General features: G+C 61.9%; 2 protein-coding genes across 3 annotated transcripts; both read right to left on the reverse strand.

Annotated features, from left to right (window-relative positions):
* Positions 1-4155: 4155 nt before the first annotated feature.
* On the reverse strand, positions 4156-12078 carry SLC25A10 (solute carrier family 25 member 10). Of its 2 annotated transcripts, none has more exons than XM_058704957.1 (11): positions 11532-12078; positions 8932-9051; positions 8214-8328; positions 8067-8115; positions 7802-7843; positions 7040-7083; positions 6809-6879; positions 6595-6687; positions 6179-6256; positions 5376-5432; positions 4156-5272 (listed from the first exon to the last, which is right to left on the reverse strand). In XM_058704957.1, the coding sequence occupies exons 1-11, from the start codon at positions 11622-11624 to the stop codon at positions 5171-5173; spliced, it is 864 nt and encodes a 287-aa protein (XP_058560940.1). In that variant the 5' UTR covers positions 11625-12078; the 3' UTR covers positions 4156-5170. The 2 variants fall into 2 exon arrangements, with proteins under 2 accessions (XP_058560940.1, XP_058560941.1); XM_058704958.1 differs by lacking the exon at positions 11532-12078 and adding an exon at positions 10971-11456.
* Positions 12079-16019: 3941 nt separating this feature from the next.
* MRPL12 (mitochondrial ribosomal protein L12) lies at positions 16020-19798 on the reverse strand. The gene is made up of 5 exons (XM_058704959.1): positions 19642-19798; positions 18832-19018; positions 18590-18673; positions 16544-16678; positions 16020-16415 (listed from the first exon to the last, which is right to left on the reverse strand). Exons 1-5 carry the CDS (start codon positions 19713-19715, stop codon positions 16299-16301), a joined length of 597 nt encoding a protein of 198 aa, XP_058560942.1. The 5' UTR covers positions 19716-19798; the 3' UTR covers positions 16020-16298.
* Positions 19799-19994: the final 196 nt, after the last annotated feature.

Here is a 19994-nt window from a genome sequence, read left to right on the forward strand (position 1 = left end):
TGACTCCACTTTGCCCTGTTTTCCGTCATTTTTTGGGAACTAGCATCTCATGGACCGTTTCCTGAGCAGCGGAGATTCCCCGCGGCGTGTCTGTCTGTCCCCTGCTCTGTCACAGCCCAGCGAAGCGGGGAAAGTACCCAGGTCAGGCGGGCGGGCGGGGTGTTTCCGGGGAGGGTCTGGTCGGAGGGAGGTGTGTGTACTGTCCCAAGAAGAGCCTTCCCGATGTGGAGTTTGTGTTGAGGTGCAAGGTCCCTTAAAACCCCTAAACGGACAGAGGAACTAATGTGTCAGGGGAGCAGAGTGGGAGGAGGCTGGTGGCCCAGGGTGGCGGGGTCGCGGAGAAGGCTCTCCCTGCCCGCCAGCCTGCCCTCTACACTCCTTTGGGCTGGTTTCAGGGCTCCGCCCTTGTCCCCAACTGCCCCAAACGCCCACCAGCCTCACGCAGGGGATCCAAAGTTCCTGGCGGGGCTGGGCGGGGAGGGCAGTGTGTTCGTCACAAGGCCGTGCCCCCAACACCCCCTCGCGTCCCCGTCCCCCACTTCAGTGTGGCCGCTCGCAGGGTCCCTAGTCCATCACTTATTCCTGCGAGCACCCGGCTGGCTCGGCCGGCAGAGCGTGTGACTCTCGGTCTCGGGGTTGTGGGTTTGAGCCCCACGTTGGCCGTAGACGTTACTTAAAAGTAAAATCTTGGGGGGCGCCTGGGTGGCGCAGTCGGTTAAGCGTCCGACTTCAGCCAGGTCACGATCTCGCGGTCCGTGAGTTCGAGCCCCGCGTCGGGCTCTGGGCTGATGGCTCGGAGCCTGGAGCCTGCTTCCGATTCTGTGTCTCCCTCTCTCTCTCTGCCCCTCCCCCGTTCATGCTCTGTCTCTCTCTGTCCCAAAAATAAATAAAAAACGTTGAAAAAAAAATTAAAAAAAAAAAAAAAGTAAAATCTTGGAAAGGAAATTCTCTTTTCAAAGTTAAATATAATTATCTCCCTTGTAAGCAAGATATGAAATGGACGTCTTTATTTAATGTTTCCATATAGCATTATAAACGCTCCCATATGTTCCGGTCCCGTTACAACAGATGGTTCCGTTTCTGTGTTACCAACACCTACTACTGGGGAATGTGCGAGTGGGGAGGGACATCTCTACCTGTTTGTCTCCCTTTGTAGTTTTGTGTATTCTTGTTTTTTGTTTTGTTTTTTTTTCCTTTCTGGCATTTTACTTATTTGCTTATTAATGTTTATTTTTGAAAGAGCACAGGCAGGGAAGGGGCAGAGAGGGGGACAGAGGATCTGAAGCGGGTTCTGTGCTGACGGCAGACAGCCCAACGCGGGGCCCGAACTCACAAACCCTGAGGTCATGACCTGAGCCAAAATCGGATGCTTAACCAACCGAGCCATCCAGGCACCCCTGACATTTTATTTCTAAGCCGTCTCTACACCCAACGTGGGGCTTGAACCCACAACCCGGAGATCAAGAGTCGCAGGCTCCACCCACTGAGATACCCAGGTGCCCCTTTCTTTTTTAAAACCCATTTTTTAGTTGGGAAACTACGGAATGCCTCTCTCTGCGTGCGGCCCTGGTGCCGGAGCCGCGCTAACCTTCCCCCGTTTCCGTGCGCGGCTGTGGACCTGCGCCTGGCTGTCCTCACTCCTGAGACAGCGTCCACTGGCCAGGACAACCACGGCCCAAAGCAGGAGGCTTGACTCAGTAATCACTCGGTAGCTTCCCCCTATTGCAATGGGGGAAAGTCCAGGGCGACCTGACCTCCACCGCCCCGGGTGCTGCGCTGGGGGCGGGGGAGGGGGCGGCCTCGGGGTGCAGACGGAGAGACAGGCCTTGCAGCCGGGGCTGGGGTCCTCCGGTGTCCCCGCAGCACACGCTGGATTCTCCTGGCCGTCTGGACTTCGTTCTTTTATGGCCAAAGAATACTGCGTTAGGCGAACACACACGTGGTCCCCCGGCCAGGTGGCGGACGTTCGGTGGGTGTAGAGCGGCCGTGACCGTCTGTGCACAAGGGTCTGTGTGGACACATGCGTCTTGGCCTCTGCCAGAGCGAGCTCTGGGTGCGTGGCCCCTGCTGGTTCCCGCCAGGGTCACCGTGGCAGCTCTGACACGGGGGTGGAAGACCCACTGCCGGTGAGATTGTGGACGCGCGAGGGGAGGGTCCGGCCGCATGCCTCAGCACGTGGACACCCAGCTGCCCCGCGATGCTCGTGGACAGACTGCCCTCTCCCCAGGACTGGTCTCGGCGCCCTTGCTGGAAATTGGCAATGCCCATCACGTAACTTTTTGTAAATTATAAAGTGTTTCTTTAAAAAAAAGGGCCGAGGCAGACCCTGGAAATGCCGACGTGCCCTCAGGCCCAAGTGTGAAATTACTCGGCTTGGGGCCAGGCTTGGGGCCAGACCGCAGGTGGAGCCCGGGTTCCGAGGCCGCACAGAGCTCCAGGGGCCCAGGCCTTCCAGGCGCCCTTCCGCCCCAAGCTCCGCCCTGGGAAGCCACGGGGTGGGCGGGTGGACATCTCTGCTCCAGGAAAGGTACCGTCCCTCCCTCCTCCGCATCCTGTCGCGTCCCTGCCAGACCTGTCCTGTCCCTACCAAACCAGTCAGGGCACTTCCTTCCCCTGGTCCTGGGAGACAGCTGGTGAAATGCCAGCTTCACGTAGGGCAGGCAGACCATCCTGTGGTGAGCCCAAGCGGCTTCAAGGCGAGAACTTGCCCCTCAAGTGGCCCAAACTTGCTACCGGGGTCCGAGAAGCAGCAGCCTTCAGCCTTCCTACGGCTCGTTCACTCACCCCTGCCTGTCCTGATTTCCTGTTTGGGCTGTGGGTTCTAGTCCCCTCCATGGGGGGGCTGTGGCCTGGGCTGGGGAACCGTGTGTGAGCCCCGGGCCACCGCACAGCCGGGCAGGGCCGGAGCGCACCTCGAACACAGCCAGGCCGGCCCGCTTCCTCTGTGCGTGTCAGGGCACGCAGCTGCCCTGTACTGACCCCCAAACGTGGCCAGACCCGGAGACCCCTGGCAAGGATGTGGCAGGAACCACGCCCCACACCAACTTCTCTCGCCCAGGAGTGGGCCTGGATCCAGATCGCTTGCCGGATTTAGGAAAGAGCCCGCAGGACGAGCTGCAGAGAAAGGGCAGGGAGGGGACCTCGCTCTGCACGCAGCCAGCACAGGGCAGCCGGGAAACCTGAGGGTAGTGAAGACTGACCGTGAGTTTCTATCTTGGGTGGATTACCACTGCAGCGATCACATTCTTTGAAAGACTAACGTACAGGTACAGGTGCAAAGTGTCTGTCTGCAGATGATTCAGAGTCTGGGACTTGCTTCCAAATAACGCAGTGGGTGGGGACGGGGCTGTGGGTCGTGAAGGTCACGGACAGCCCAGGGGGTGCTTACCCTGTAGCTGGGGTGGACAGGCTTGTTTTTGCAGGAACAGCTTATCAAGATATAGCAGGTTTTAGTACATTTGCAGAGCTGGGCGACCCTCACCACTGATTTTTTTATACACTCGAAATGCTCCAGGACGGTGTCGGAGGTCCTTATGTCTGGACGAGCTGCCAGCAGACCACCTGTCAGTCTCTGGTGAGCAGGTGGCCCCTGGGGCGGCGCCCACAGGTCCTGGAACACTTCAAGGCCTCAGGTGGTACTCGCACCAGCTCCTGCCCCAGCCCGTCTGCCCGAAGGTCTGCAGTCTTCGAGAGCCAGGGTCTCCCCAGCCCCTTTCTGGGCCTGCCAGACAACCGGGCAGTGCCCAAGAGCCCAGGACTCCGACTCCAGGGGCTCCTCCCACAGCCAAAGGGGCTGGGGGGGGGGGGGGGCTCCCAGGGCAGCCGGCCGGCCCAACAGGGGACTCTCAAACCATGGCGCTCAGGTGCCTGCTGAAAAGGGGAAACCCTGGGGGTCCATGGTAACTTGGATCTGGAAACTCAACGCTGACCAGACCTCCAACTTGCACACCCTTTCCCTCTCCTTCCCTGGTTTTGGGCTGCTGTCAGCCCAGTCAGTGTCCCCCAATTCCTTTGCCCGCAGGCTGCCCCAATGTATCCTGGGACTTCTTTCCCACCCTGGGCCCTCAGCCTTGCCCCCGCCTCCCCCACCGCCCCAGACACTGGAGACCCCTCCTTGGAGGGTGCAGAGTGGGTCTGTTGCCCTGGAGGCCAGACTCAGAGCACTTCACGGTCCTTTATTAGTGTCCCTGCGGAACACCCCTTGCTGTGGTGGGGGTGCAGTACCCGGGGGTCCTGGGGAGGCAGATGGACGTGGCCCCGGCCCACTTGCGGGAGGACAGGCTGCTTGGACAGAACCCAGGTGCTGACATCTGGGTCTCGGCTGCGGGGGGGCCTCGCGGACAGCTGCCGTCCACACACAGAGGGCCCCTGAGGGACACTGCGCAGAGGGGGCTGTGCAGGGAGCAGGGGGAGGCGCGGACCCCGTGCACGACACCGCACGCTCCCTGAAGGCAGCAGGACCTCCTGGCTCTGAGGTTCTGGCGAAACCACTTGTGAAAGCAACCGGGGGCTGGCTGGACCTGGCGCCCGCGGGCCATGTAGTCACCTCCCTCCTGGGCACGTGGTTTCTGCACGGTGCTATCTGCCCACTGGCCTGGAGCTACCAGAGCGTGGCTGCCTTCGAGAACTTCGGAAAAGCGGTGGTCCCTCTCCACGGATAAAAGTGCATGTGCACACACACAATTTGGTAAAGCACTGCAGGGGGTCTGCGCCCCACTACTCTGCCCCCCAGGTCCTCCATGGAAGCTGCTGGAAGATGGTGTCGAGGGCCCCAGGCGGCTGCTCGATGAAATGAAGAAACCTCAGGGGCCAAAGGAGAAGGGGCAGGGGACCCCAGACCCTAGAAGCCCCAGCCCAGCTTTCCCGCCTCCAGTGTTAACCAGCTACCCAGGGAGGAGAGAAAACCGGACCCGGGGCCTGGATACCTCCCTTCTGAGTGAGTCAGCAGTGTGCAGGGGACAGGCTGGGGCGGGGAGGTAGGAGATGGAGGGGGCGAAGGTCACTGGAATGAGCCTGCTGGGAAAGGACAGGGTGGGGTCTGGGGCCAGGGAGGCCGGGGCGCGCCGGGGCAGATGCTGGGCTCAGGGCAGCGCTCGCCCACCGCCCTCCCAGACCCTGGAAGAGCCTGGCGCTGGGGGCTGGCCCTGGCTCAGCCCACTCCTTGGCCCCGTCAGGAAAGCACTTTGAGGCCAAAGTGTTTGCGAAGCTGTTCCAGGAAGACAAACGTGAGCACGGTGTGCGGCATGAGGCGGATGCCTGCAGGCACGAGGCCCTGGGCGGGGAAAGGGGAAGCAGGGAGTCAGAAGACCCCAGAGGGACCCCCAGCCCTGCCACCCCAGCCCTGCCCCAGCCCTGCCGCCTCAGCCCTGCCCAACCTTGTAAAAGGCCAGCGGCCCGAGCTTTGCTGTCTCTACAGCGCAGTGAAAGACACCCTGCAGAAAACACAGAACAAAGCAAAGCAATGAAAGAAAGGCTGCTTTTGGCTTGAAAGGCACAAATCAACCCCCCTCCCACCCTCAGCACCAGCCAGCGGCCCTGTGCAGAGAGCAGGGCCGGTCAAAGGTAACGACAGCTGGAGGCGAGTGCGGGGGGCGGGGGTTGGGGGGGGGGGGGGGGTTGGTGAACGGCTACCCCGTCTGCTGACACAGCAAAACCAGAGCCAGGGCAGGCGACCCGCCGGGCCCCCACAGCACGTGGGGGACTGTTCACGCGGCAGGACAGGCACGAAGCAGGGCACCGTAATGACTGGGGAGCCGCGGCGTGCGCTGTGGGTCTGCCCCGGGCACTTCCCGAAAGTTCACGGACTACAGTGAACCGGCTGCCTCTGTGAACGCATCAAGGAATCGGATTTAAAAACACATACAGGGGGGTGCCTGGCGGGCTCCATGGGTAGAGCCTGCGACTCCTGATCTCAGGGTCGTGAGATCAACCCCCATGTAGGGCATGGAACCTACTCAAAAAAAAAAAAATAAAATAAAATCTTTAAAAACACACACAGTGCCGACCGCTGCCCCGGGGCCAGCCGGGGAGGACAACTGAGAGGACACAGTCACGGGGGGAAGGGCCTCATCCAGCCACAGAGCGTCAAGTGGCAGCATGGGGACTCCCTCCCTCCCCGCCACCCCTGGGCCCCCGGGTCTGTACTCGGGAGGGGGTGGTGCCTGCAGCCCCCATTCACCTTGTACTCGCCCTTGGAGTTCATCAGACGGGTCTTCAGGACATCGAGGGGCTGACACAGGACCGTGGCACATCCACCCTGGGTGGGGTGGGGTGAGGTGGGGGCGCTTATCACCAACGGGCCTGCCAGGCAGAGTGCACAAGCACCCTCCCTCTCCCCTCACAGCCCCCGGCCCGGATCCCCGGATGCATCCCGAGGGACACCAGGAACCAACCAGGGACTGTCCTGGCTTCGGCAGCAGGGGATCCGTGAGCTCCTCCCTCCCCAGGGCCTCGGTGCCCACTTACACAACCCGGAGGGACACCCCCAGACTCGCCCCAAGCCTCCTGCTTTCTGGGCTCGGGCCTCATCCTGGGTACCCTCAGCTCCCAAGGCTGGTGAGGGACCCCCACCACCTCCGCGAACCCAGCACTCACCGCGATGAAGCTGGCGACAAAGTGAGTGAAGATGTTGTCGGCCAGGTACCCGGTGCTGAGGACCAGCTGCTTGGCCTGATCGTAGCAGGACAGCTGTGGGCGTGCAGGGGCGATCAGGGCCTGGAGGAGGGCCCCCAGCTCTGGGGAAAGCGGATGGGGGCCCACAGTGACACCACCTGGGCTGACCGAACCCCAGGGCCAGCAGAAGCCCCACCTGGCCCACGGTGACGAACATCCCGCGACTGGCCGCCATGCTCGCGCCAGAGAACAGCTTCTTCAGACCCTCTGCCGGAGAAAGGAGGTGAGGCGCCCAGCCCAGCCCGATCCCTCAGGTCCGCCCAGGTCCCGCACACGCCCCTCCATGCCGGAGGAAGGAGGTGAGGCCCCCCCAGGTCCTGCACGACGCTCCCCACACCCTCGGCCTCCTTGGACCCCCTCCTCTTACCTTCTCGGGCCACGCGGTACAAGCCATCCAAGGCATGGGCGTAGCTGCCAGGGATACAGAATGGACGCCGTGAGGCTCTCCCTGACCGCCAGCCCCCGAGGGAGGGTCCTCCCTGGGGAGAGCCACGCAGCTCTCACAGGAGTCAGGGGACAAAGGAGCCTGAAGATCTCCCAACTATCACCAGAAAACCCTTGCTCTGGGGCTGGTTTTGTCTGCCTGCTGTTGCTGAGGGTGAGGAGGGGGCCTGCCCGACCTCCTTCCACCCCGTTCCCTTGGCTCACAGTCTGGCCACAGAGAGGACAACGGGCTTGCCTGGAGCCCCATTTCACGGCTCAGCTGAGTGTAGCTCGTGTCTGCACCTTAGCTAGGACAGCAAACCATAGGCAGCCTTGGAGTTAACAGGAACTTCATGGAAAATAAGATTTTTACCGTTAAAAAAAAAAAATCCGAGCTTCCAAACCTGTTTGAAGGCCCAGACTCAAACTTCTAAACCATCCTCCCTGTGAACAAGCACAAGGCCCAGGCCTCGGGGGCCCTGGGAGCCCAGCCACCATCCCAGACTCCCCGCCGAAGAAAGCAGCCAGAGGCCTTCTGACCCAGGACGGCCGTGCCCGGTGCGGGTTTCCCAAAGCTGTCAGCCGCCTCTGCTCACTCCAGCTGACGCCACAGGCAGCACGGCCCATTGGGGCCCACGCTGGCACCTGCATGGCCCCCCACACCCGCCAGGAAGCCCCAGGAGCTGACCTCGGCCCTGCTACTCACTTTCGGCGCTGACTGGGCTCCAGCTTCACGTCGTTCTGCATCCTGGAACGGGGGGCGCCGGCTCAGGGGGCGCCTCACACGCCCCGCACGGAGGTCAGCGGGCTCCAGGGCTCACCCTGGCAGTGAGCAGCTGGGCCCGCCCCGGCCTGCCCCCCAGCGCCCAGGACCCCAAGGCGTGAGCAGCTCTTTCCGAGCAGAACACACCGCGGTCCCGTCAGGGGACAGGGAAGACCCTGACCTGGGTGGGGTGGGTGGGCACACTGACCTGACGTTGACCATATCTGCAGGGGTCCCCACGAAGCCTCCGATGCAACCTGGGGCGACAGACCCCAGAGCCAGCATGCGGCGACTGGCGATGCCCGCATGCCCGCCCCCCTCCCCCCCCCCCCGCCCAGCCCAGCTGGCAGCTCACCGCTGATGGAACCCAGCAACACCTTCTTGTAGAAAGGCAGGGGTCCCTGGCTGCCCGTGGTCACATGGTCCCGCACGGACTCATAGATGGCAAACCGAGTCAGGGAGTAAGTCATCTGGGGAAAAGGGGCCCAGCTCAGAGGGTGCAGGTGGAGGGACCCTGCTGGGCATGTGACACCTGTTGGGCCTCCCCCCCCCCCCCCCCCCAGGTGCACAGTCATCACCAAATGGGCCATGGGGATATAGGGACTCTCTCGAAGCCACACGGGCAGCAAGTGGCCGAGACAATGTGCAAATCTGGGGCTGGCGGAGTCCAGAGTCCTGCCCTTTCCTCTGTCTTTCCCTCCCTGGGCTCAGCTTCCCCACCTGTAAAGGAGGGTCTTGAGCCCCGTAGGAGGCAGAGCACACCCGATCCCACGGCACCCTGTGCCATCTGGGGGTTGCCGCCCCCGGGCCCCGTGGTTCCTTTCTCCCAACCACCGTGAAGAGGAGGAGAAGTCACTTCTGGGCCCACAGGGCACCCCTGGCGAGGAGGCGTGGCTGTGTCCGAGTCCAGGCCCGGGGGGGGGTGGGGGGTGGGGGGGGTGGCGCCAGCCTTCCCTTCAACCTGCCTGGGCTCTGGGGCCAGGACCTAAGGAAGCCCCTGGCTGGGAGGCGGAAGTGCCCCGGCCATGCGTCCTGCCCACCCGGCGTCCTGGGAGGGGGGCCCCCAGGGGCACCTGTCTGCACAGGGAGGCGCTGAGGCCGTTGTAGAGCGCCAGGACGCCGTCGGAGCGCACCACCTGCAGCGCCATGCCGGTCATGCGCAGCTTCACCTCCTGCTGCGTCTGTAGATGTACCTGTCGGGGGCACGGCTGCTCAGAACAGGGCCCCTGCCCCAGGGCCCACCCAGGCCGGCTCTGCTCTGAGCCCTTTCCCACCATCTAGCGCTTTACGTCCTCATGAAGACCCCACGGGCCGACTATTACCAGCGCCCCAGTTTAGAGACGGGAAACTGAGGCGCGAGGAGGCAGAGAGCTGTCCGAAGGGCATCCAGCTGGGGTGTAGAGATGGGACGCCACGCCCACACCTGGCCCCAGCCTCGATCCCACACTCTCCATCGACAAGTGACAATACCAGAGGACACGTGAGCCCGCCAGGCCCGTGAGAAATACTCCACATATGTGTCTGAGTCCTCATGGCACCTGCCGCTGGGATGGCGGTCGGCAGTCCCATTTTACGGATGAGGACACCGAGGCACCATGCAGACACCCACCAGCTGACTGCAGGGCCCCGTTTCTTAGCTATGCCACTTCTCAAGAGGGACCAAGAGTCATGGAGACTCAGAGACAGTCCCGGTGGGCTGGGAAGAGGTGGTGGGAGTTCAGCGGGGGAGAAGGGGAAAGACACTTCTGGGAGGGCCAGAGCACGGCCACCCCGGAGTCTGTCCAGCCTCAGTGATGTTCTGGCTGGGCCTGCTGGGCAGGTTACCGACCCTCCTGCTTCAGTTTCCTCGGTGTGCTGTGAGCACCAAGTAGCTCAGTGGATGGACCCTTCCCTTCCCACTCTGTCGCTGCCCAGGGGCTCTGGTGGTGGGGCAAAGGTGGGTTGGGGTGGAGAGGGCTTCGTGCTCAGCACAGCCACATCAGCCGAGCTGGACAGGACAGAGGGCACTGGGCCTGGGGGCAAGGCGGCCATGCAGGAAGCAGCCCTCGTCCAGGCGAGAAGCAGCCTTGAGGACTGAGCCAGGGCACAGGGGCAAAGGGAGAGATCAGCGAGCTACAAAATAATTTCTCCAGTGACCACAGGGCCAAGAGGCAACAGCCTCAGCCAGGGCCTCCCCTTGAGGCTGGCCTCCGTGGCTGTCCACACTGCCTGCTGCTCCCCAGCAGGGGCCAAACAGTGGCCCCGGTCCTGTGGCTGCCTGCCTCTCTCGACCTCCTCCCCCTGCAGGATTCTGTGGCAAAACAGCACCTGGGGGGCAGGCACGGGGCCTGTGGACAGGTACAAATGACTGTAGGCTGCCTGTGAGGGCTCCAAGGGCCCCTGGGAGCTGTGTCCACTCACAATCGGATGAGAGGCTAACCCTCCAGGGCCCCACGGTGGGGACGGGGGAGGGGACATGGGGAAAGCAAAATTAAACACAAGGAGGGGATCTTGCCTCCCCTCTCTCTGGTGGTCAGAGCAGCCTTGACTTGGCCCTGCTCCTTCTGGCAGCGCTCAGGCCCTGGGGACTACTAGGAGCCATGCAGGTCTCTCCCAGGAGAAGCCCAGCGGCCACCAGCTTCTCAGCCCCCCTCCCCATCTGCTAACGCTGCCTTGACTGGGGAGGGGGTGCATTTTTACTAGAGAAGTCAATTTCCTTCATTCAGCAAAAAAGTCACTGGAAGGAAAACACCTTAGGTGGAACGCAGCGTGGGGGCCTGGCCGGGCTGCAAGTGAGGCTGAGGTTTGGGTCAACAGGGCCCCCCGTGCCAGTTGCTCCCAGAGGGTCAGTGTGGGGATCAGGCTGCTCTGGGTGGGGGCAGGGAAGGAGGTGGCTGGGCTGCTGTCCCTTGCCCACGGGTCCACGTGACCCCAGGCCAGGTTCCCCGGGGCAGGGCCTCCTGGGCAGGCTATGCTTTGCATCATTGGCCCTCTCTTCTTTGTTCTTTGCAGGGAGAAAGGGGCAGAAAACACCCCCCGCCGGCTCTGGGAGACAACAGAACTTCTGTCTCGTACTGCCTCATAAGCGTGTTTTCTACAAGAAGTGAAGTGGGCATGAATGCCTCTTGCTCACCCTCCCCGGCCAGGACCTGCGTGGGCGCAGGGTCCCTGGCTTCCAGGTGCCCACCCGGTCCAGGAGGAAGCAGCCACCTGCAGTCCGCACTCCCTCGCTGTGTGCTGGGTCCCCACCCAGGCAGGGAGGCCACCTGGGCCCTGGGCGTGCTGGAGCCCTGGCTCGTCTCTAGACGCCAACTTCTGTGCGCCTCACAGAACCACCCCCTCAACTTGCAACCAGGCAGAACTGTGCTCAAAAGTGAGGGGTGGAAACTGGCTCAGAGAGGCCAAGTGACTAGCCCAAGGTCACACAGGTAGTATGGGGGAACCGCGGCCCGTGAGCTACCTCAACGGGGCGCCTCCATCCGGGAGTGGGCAGGGTCTCCCGGCGGGGGCGGTGAACCGATGCCCCTCAGGCCCGGCGCCAAGGCCGACCCAAGTCCGAGGCCCTCCCGGGCAGTGCAGCGCCAGGCTGGTCGGCGCCCAGAGCTTGGGCGGGCCCCCTCGCCCCACCCCCACCCCCACCGCCCCGGCCCGTAGCGCTCGTCGCCCGCCCCCGCCCGGCCCGCGCCAACCTCACCTTGAGCAGGTCCAGCGGGTGCGTGCAGCAGGCGGCCCCGCACGAGGCCAGCCCCCCGAAGTACCAGCGCGACACGCGCGCCTCGGCCGCCATGGCTCGCGCCGCGGACGCCCAGGAGCGCCGGCTGCCGGCCCCGGTTCGCGCCGCCCAGACCCCGGCTCAGGCCCAGGCCCCGATCGGACCCCGACCCCAGTCCCGGACCCCGGCCCGCGTAGCCGTCCGCTCCGAGTTCAAAGCACCGTTCGCCACCCGCGCGCCGCGCAGCCAATGCGCCCGCGCGGCCCTGGGGGCGGGACCACTCCTGGGGGCGGGGCCACCGCGACCCCGCCTCGAGCCGGGGGGCGGGCCCCGCGCCTTAAAGCGGCCGCGCTCGGGCTGGCCAGCGGAAAGGGCTCCACCGAGCCGCCTCCCCGTGTGCAGCAGGCGGCGGGAGAGGGAAGGGGAACGGGCGCGGCCGCGCGGACCCCCGGGAGCTTGCTGAGTGGGCTGCTCCACTCTCCCCGAGAACCGGGCGTCCTTCCCCCGCCCTGCTCCAGCTTCCCCAGGGCCACCCCCACGCCTAGGGCAGGTCTCCGAAGGTCACGGCTGAGGAGTGGCCTCGGCGCTCGGCCAGTCCCCGCCACTCCCGGAGCCCGGCCTCCTGCAAACACCCCGCCCCAGCCGAGGCCCTGACCTTGCACCCTGTGTCCCAAGGCAGCCACACAGGCCCTGGGGTCAGCTCTGGGACACGTGCGCCCAAAAGAGGTGGCACAAAACCTTCTTGGAGCCAACCTGCGAATTACATGAAAACTAGGGGCAGAAGACAATCCACTCTCCGGAGCTCCCAGCCAAGGCCAGCCTCAGGTCTGCTCTGACCAGACAGCCCCAGGCAGCCATCCCAGAGGAGGACATGGGGACAAAGTTCTGAGCCATGGGGGTTCAGGCTCCTGGGAAGTGGCAATCAGGAGGCTGGCTGCCTGTCCCCATGAGAAACACACCTGTGCACACGTTCCCACTCTCATCTCACCATCCAGCAAACAGCAGGTGCAAGTGCTGGACAAAGACACACCTGCTGGGCAAGATGGAAATTGGAATCCCTGGGGCCACATGGCCCCGGGGGTTCTCCGCACCTGCTGAGAACCCTGAATAACAAGTCCAGCTGGCCTCTGAGCGCCCAGCAGTTATCTCGCCCGTGTCAGAGGCGTAAGATGGGCCAGCAAACCTATTTGCTTCAAGTGGCCACCTGAAGACTAAGGAGACTGCCTTCCAGAAGGCTAGGAGGCTTCTGACCCTGAGGTCATCATCTGGGGAAGTGAACAGCCCAGAAATGCTGTGGACTGGGGAGGTGGAGGGAGCGTCGGCCACACAGACATCCGGCTTTTTCTTAAGCAGGGGGTGGGGGGGGGGGAAGAAGAGACGGGAGCTGCATCTGGATGAAAACACAGGCCAGTGGGACCCGGTGCCGGAAGGGAAGGGTCGGAAGGGTCGCAGCAATTCTCCAGAAGAAACCAGAGAGGGGGCGCCTGGCTGGCTCAGGCGGAAGAGCATGTGACTCGATCTCAGGGTCGTGAGCTCAAGCCCCACATTGCACATAGAGCTTACTTAAACAAAAATTCAATTGTATTTCTATGCAACAGCAATAAACAATCTGACAATTAAATCAGGAGAAACAATTCCATCAAAGAGACAGAAAGAAAAGAAACCAGAGAGGATGTGAGACACAGCTCCGTAAGGAAATGTGAAAATGTGTCACCAAACAGTGAGATGGCTTTCACAGCTGAGCTGGCCCTTTGTTTAAAAAAAAAAAAACAAAAAAACAGGGCTACCAGATGGAACTGGTAGGCTGCAGAGGAGGGGCCTCCTTGTCCAGGGTCCTATGGGAAGTAGGAGCACCTTTGAGCCCACTCCCTCTCTGAGACCCAGGCCAGCACAAAACCTGCCCCTGCACCGGTCTCATTCAGGATAAATCGAGATGTTGGAATCCTGGATCACCCGAGGGCAATGTTATCATCTCCTGACTAAGCAAACACGTCAGTGGCGTGGAGCGGGCAGCCCAGAGGGTGAGGGGCCAAGGGGCCAGCGCTTGCTGTGTGCAGATGGTGGGCCGCCCAGAACATGAGACACAGAACGAGCCATCTGCGAAGCCCCGCCTAGAACTGGAGAAGCCCCGAAGTGCGGAGGAATCCTGGAAAATGGTAAGTGCGTGGAGTGTGGGGCGCCCTCTTAAGAAATAAGGGGTCTAGCTTTTGGCTTTCTGCTCAGGGGCGCGAAGGTGCTACTGTCTTCAGGAGTCCTCAGTCCGAGTTCCTCCGACAGCGGCCGCCTCCACCCTTCCGCCTAAGTTCCACCCCCAGCAAGACGAAATCAAAATCGTGGACCTGAGGCGCGCCAGTGGGGGAGTCGGGGCTACATCTGCCCTGGCCCCGAAGCTCAGCCCTACTGGCCTGTCTCCAAGATAGGGTGGTGATGACATCGCCAAGGCAACCGGTGACTGGAAGGGTCTGGGGGTTACAGTGAAGCTGACCTTTCGGGACAGGCCCAGATTGAAGTGGTACCTTCCACCTCTGTCCTGCTCATCAAAGCCCTCAAGGAACCGCGGAGACAGAAAGAAGCAGAAAAATATTAAGCACAGCGGCAACGTCGCTTTCGATGAGAGTGTCAACATTGCCTGACAGATGCGTCACTGATCTTTAGCCAGAGAACTCTCTGGAACCATTAAAGACCTCCTGGGGATGGCCCGGTCTGTGGGCTGCAACACCAATGGCTCCCACCCTCAGGGCATCACAGAGGACATCGACAGTGGCGCAGTGGGATGGCCCACTAGCTAAGAACTACGAAGGAAAATACTTCCATGAAGGATCATTTGGCAACCAAAAAAGGAAAAAGGTGGCACTTTGCAAGCTGTAGGTCAGGGGGAACTCAAAAAGATCCCCAGCCAAATTCTCAAATGGATCATGAAGACTTCTGCATAAATCCAAGGGGCTCTGAGATGCAGAGGTCAGGTGAGGTCTCGAGAACAAGGCTGCCGGCCTCGTCTCTGGAGGACGTCCGTTCCTGAGCGCTCCTGCATGGCGCTTAGGGAGCTAGGATGGCACCATGCGGGGGCCAGGTGGACACCAGGGTTCCTGGACCGGGCAGGAGCCAGGGGTCAGCTTCAGAGCTCCCCCTGCCGTGTCCTCTGTGACCATTTCATCAGCCCGGACGAAGACGCGGTACGCGGATTCCTACCAGGATCTGACGGGACCTCGCAAGGTTTTGTGCTAGTAACATCAAGCCAACGCAGGATGCACAGACCTACCTCCTGGTGTCGAGCCCATGGGCCAAGGCCAAGTGGCCTCCGGGGACCCAGGGCACACCCCATCTACTGCCAGGTCTGAGACACTTGGCCAACTGCACCAGCAGGTGGAGACCACAGCTGGGGTGGGGTGGGTGGGGTGGGGGCAGGACCATGAGGGACTGTGAGGTCAGGTGGGGGGCACCAGGTGACACTCAGCATCAGGGAAGCAAAAGGAGTATGGCCTGAGGCACACGGTCAACTGCACTTTTGAGCAGTCAGCCCCAGCACGTCCGGGACGCAGCGAGGGTGTCATCATCCCAGGAAGAGGGGAGGGGAGGAGAGTCCTAATCATTACCCACAAGTCCCTTGGAAAGACAAAGGGGCTCAGAGCACACACAGACTCGGGCCACCAGTGCAAGGCCGAGGCTGAAGGCTATCCCTGACTTTAGATCCTCCCTTCCCCTGGGAAGGGCAGTTGGGCCAGCAGGATACCCAACCGGTCATACCCGCCTCAGGTGGCCCAGGAGTCACCTCTGCTGAGGGAAGGCACGCCCAGAGACCTCCTGATGGTGAATCATTAACTCCCTGGGACTGTGCGGGCCACAGGTTTGGCCGGTGGAGCTCTCTGGGTCAGGGAGCAGCCTTCTTACAAGGAGGTCCAGCAGGGTCCTCCGGGAGGGCCCACAGGTGGCATCCGGGTGCTGGGCACGACCACCTGGGCACATGCCAGCTCCCCAGACCTGTCCTCAGGGTACCCAGAGCCCGGCACTCCCAGATGCAACATCTCCTTCCGGGCCCGCAGCCCTGTCCTTGCAGACCACTCTTCCAGCATGGCCAGGGAGGGGACACGGGGGCTGGCCGTTCTCAGGTACACGCCTCACCTCCTGCCTGTCTGTAGGCCAGTGCTACGCTTCCTGCCGAAGACCAGCACCGGTGCCCCACGCCCACCTCCCAGGTCACGATCTGACATCAGCCTCGCGGCAGCTGCCACCACTCAGGCAAGCTGGGTGCTGCCCCAACCCCCCCCCCCCCCCGTCCCCCCCTCCGTGAGCTGCTGCCGGACCTCCGAGGTCAGGCCCCTGCACAGAGAAGACACAAGGAACGCTGGCCGACCCCCACGTGCCCGGCAGGGAGTGAGCCCTGCCACCCCCGGGGCGGCCTCCCTGGCGGGCAGGAGCTCCAAGCCAGCCCGCACTGCCCACTGGCCGCTGACTCAGACACACCACTGCACACACGGCGCCCAAACAATGTATTTTTCTCAGTGGCCACCAGGGGGCGCGCGTTGCCTCTGGTACGTTCCAGAGTTCATCTCCCCGGTGCTCACACAGGAGCTGCCCCCCGTGTCTCAGCAGGTCCCTTGTCTGTCCCGGAGCAGAGGTGGCAGAGCCAGTGCCAGAGCTCTGCCCTGAAGCCGCTCCCACCACGGGTCCCGGATGCCAGGGCTGGAGCAGGAGGGGGCCTCCCCCAGGTCAGGTCCCAGGGACCCCAGTCCACCAGTCCTCAGAGCTGGCCTATTCTAGAACCACGGTGCCGCCCACCGCCTCCAGGGCTGCCTTGATCTTCTCCGCCTCGGCCTTGGAGACATTGGCTTTGATCTCCTGGGGCAGGGACTCCACCAGCTTCTTTGCCTGCCAGAGAGCAAAGTCAGAAATGGGGCCCATGTTGCCCCAAAAAACCCTGCAGTAGGAGGGGCCGGTCTGAGTACCGTTAGCACGTTAGCGGCAACAGCCGGAGGGCTGTGCAGCGCGGAGCTCACCTGGACGAGGTTTATGCCCTGGATGTAGTTCTTGATTTCTTTGATCAGCCTCACTTTGTCCACGGGCTTTGCCTCTGTCAGGCGGACGGTGAAATGCGTCCGGTCTTTCTGTCTGGGGATGTCTTCCTCTGCCTCCTGGGAGAGGGAGAGAGAAAGGATAGGGTAAAGCAGGCACATTCGGTCCTGTGGCCCCAAAGTCGCCAAGATGGCATAGCAAGGCCCGCCATTCCAGCGGGAGGCCGCGCCGGGCAGCTGGGCTCAGGACAAACCGGTCCGCCTCGTCAGCGCCGGGGCCCCTCCCTCACGTGCTCCTCAGCGACACCTGCTCCGTCGCTGGAAACCTTGCCATCTCTCCGGAGGCGGTTCTGAGACCACCTCCCCCCACCCCGACCCCGCTCAGGTTCCCTCGTCCCTTAAAAACAGTCACTTGTGGCCGGTCAGGGTGACGCCAACAGTGCGCGGCCCATCCTCGGGCGAGCCCCAAATCACATGGACAAATTTGCAGCTGCACCGTCCCCAGGTGACCAGTGGAGGACTGGGGTTGACAGAGCCTCTCCCACCACATGTGAAGATACAGCACCGTGGAGAGAAGGGGGCACGTGGCCCGGCAGCCCGGGGTGTCCTGCTTTGCACCTGCCCTGTTAGTGACGGTGTTCCTTCGCCCCCCGAAGTGTCCCAGTTTAGATGACAGACTTCAGAGTAACTCTCTCTCCTTGTCCCAAACGTTCAGGCTGAACATGGTGAGTCTGTAAAGCTACCACTTTGTGGCAGGTGGGGGAGTGGATGTGATGCCAGGGAAGCCACAGACACATGTGGAGCCGGGAGGGCACCTACGGGACCCCTGACCTGGTCTCCTTGGTGGGGGACGGATGGCCAGGGAAAGGAGACCGAGGACAGTGATCCAGACCTCAGACACCCAACGACCAAATGCAATTCACAGACCTCGTATAGATTTGGGTAAACCAACTGCTGGAAAGTCTCGAACCATCAGCTAAATCTAAATAGACTGAGATAGAAAACCACCGCTGATTACGTTTGTTGTACAAATGGCTCCTGGCTACGTCAGTACCTGCGTTCTCAGAGATGTGGGCTGGAGCGCGCCAAGAAAGGACAGATCAGAAATGTGCCCCGAGGGGCACCTGGGTGGCTCAGTCAGTTAAGTGTCTGACTTCGGTTCAGATCACGATCTCACGGTGTGTGGGTTCGAGCCCCACGTCGGGCTCTGTGCTGACCGCTCGGAGCCTGGAGCCTGCTTCGGATCCTGTGTCTCCCTCTCTCTCTGCCCCTCCCCTGCTCGCGCTCTGTCTCTGTCTCTCGAAAATAAATAAACGTTAAGAAAAAAAAAAAAAGAAGCAAAAAAAAAAAAAAAAGAAATTTGCCTTAAGCTTCAAAGGACAAATGAATTAAGTATCAAAACCTTACTAATTATCGAGACTGGAGACAGATACACAGGGCATTATTTGCAGTTGCAGATAGAACTTCGAAACTTTTTGTAAAAATTGCAACAGCCCCCAACCAAACTAAAAAACCTAGAAAACAAAAAACAAATTCACATGTGGCTTCAAGTCTGCTTGTTTCCTTACAGAGACTCCAGCCTGTCCAGCGCCTCCCCACCTCGCCGCTCCAGCCCGACGTGCCCCCACGGCTCTCTCCCCACGTGCAGTCCCCTTGCAGCTTGCCTCCTGTATCTTCACATCTCCTCGGCTTTAGGGCCTTTCTTGACATCATAACCCTCCTCTCCCCTCAGCTTCTTCCCTACCTTTTTCTCATAGCACTTAAGTTCAAGTCCTGCTATTCAACAAAAATTTTCTTCTCCTTTGACTCATTGTCAATTCCCCCCGCGAAAACATGGTCTCCACGCGGGCAGGGACCCGCACACCCTTGGCAGGGCTGCAGGGGAAGCCACAGCCAGCACACACAGGTCTGCAGGGCGCGCTGACTGATGCAGGGCCAAGGCAAGGGACAATGAGAGAAATCTGGGCGTCGGGCCATGTGACACGAGGCAAGACGGGGGCCTTTCGGCACAGGACCCTGGCCTGGGCTCACCTCTGGGGTTGCTGCAGCAGGGGCAGCACCAGGCACTGTGCCACCCATTGGCATGAGTCCAACATCCTGGATCTTCAGGGTTTTCTGCAGGGAGGGGAGAGAGCAATCTCAGTAGCTGCCCATCACACCCAAGATAAACACACAGCCTGGCAGGATCCTCACATTCAGAGGGCACACTCTGGACAATTTACTACACACCCCAAATACACCAGGAACAAGACACAGGCCGGGGCCTGTGGTACCTTCAGAAGCTCGTTGAGATCTGAGATCTCCAAGAGCGTGAGGCTGGTGATGTCCTGGACCAGCTGCTGGATCTTGGGGGGATACTCCTTGGGGGCGTTATCCAGGGGTGCGCCGGCGAGGGCCTCCCCCATTCGAGGGTTGCTGCATCTCATCAGCCGCACAGCGCAGACACGGGGCACCTGTTGCCTAGCCCCCCAAACAAAGCTGTCAGCCTGGCACGGGCCAGTGACACAGACCAGACAGGTTGATGGTAAGAGCGCAGTTCTAGCTCCTAGGTCCCAACCCAGGGTTCTCAGATTCCAGGGTCCAGGCAAATAAGGGAATTTCCCAGCTACCTTAAGTGCTTCAAAGAGCCGTAGAAATGCACGCAATTATCTGCAGACAGACTACCCACACCGTTAAGTTCCCGTGTCGGAAAACTCTCTATCAACCCACGGGAGCAGGGCAGTAACCTGACGGCATTTTGCTACACTAAGGCCTTCAGAACCTGGGGCCCTCGGACGGCACAACGCCGGGCCCATCGATGGAAGACCTCCAACGTCACTAGGCCTGTAGGGGAAACTGAGGCCCGCAGAGTGGCAGGGACCTGAGCAAGGTCATCTGGGACCACCCCTAGCACTCTGCGCAGCACGTGTGGTTAGGGGGCCGGCAAGCGGGGACCCCCGCGACCCGCACCGCCTCCGGGCCCCACCGAGTCGGGGGTGGCATCCCGCCCGCCGCACGCGGACACCGCCCCCAACCTGCACCCTCAGTTGCCGGCCCAGGGCCCCGACCCTGCCGCCCCGCCAGCCCTCGGCGGACCGTGGTACCTGGCGAGACGGAGCGCAGCGCCCTGACGTCTGAGACACGGCCCCCAAAAGGGGCGAGCGGCCGCCGGCAGCATCGGTCCGCGGGCGGGAAGGTCACACGCGGCTCCCCAGGAGGAGGACGCTCTAGCCGCCCGGGCCGCCGAGCATACGAGCTGCGTGAGGACGCTCTAGCCGCCGAGGCCGCCGAGCATACGAGCTGCGCGAGGGCGCTCTAGCCGCGCGGGCCCGACGGGCGAAAGAGTTGGGGACCGACGCTCTAGCCGACGAAGCCGCCGGGCAAACGAGTAGGAGAGGACACTCTAGCCGCACCTCGCGCTCCCTTCCCGAGATTACCCGCTAGGCGGCGAACCGCG

The sequence above is a fragment of the Neofelis nebulosa genome, chromosome 16 (genome assembly GCF_028018385.1).
Source record: "Neofelis nebulosa isolate mNeoNeb1 chromosome 16, mNeoNeb1.pri, whole genome shotgun sequence".
NCBI lineage: Eukaryota > Metazoa > Chordata > Mammalia > Carnivora > Felidae > Neofelis > Neofelis nebulosa.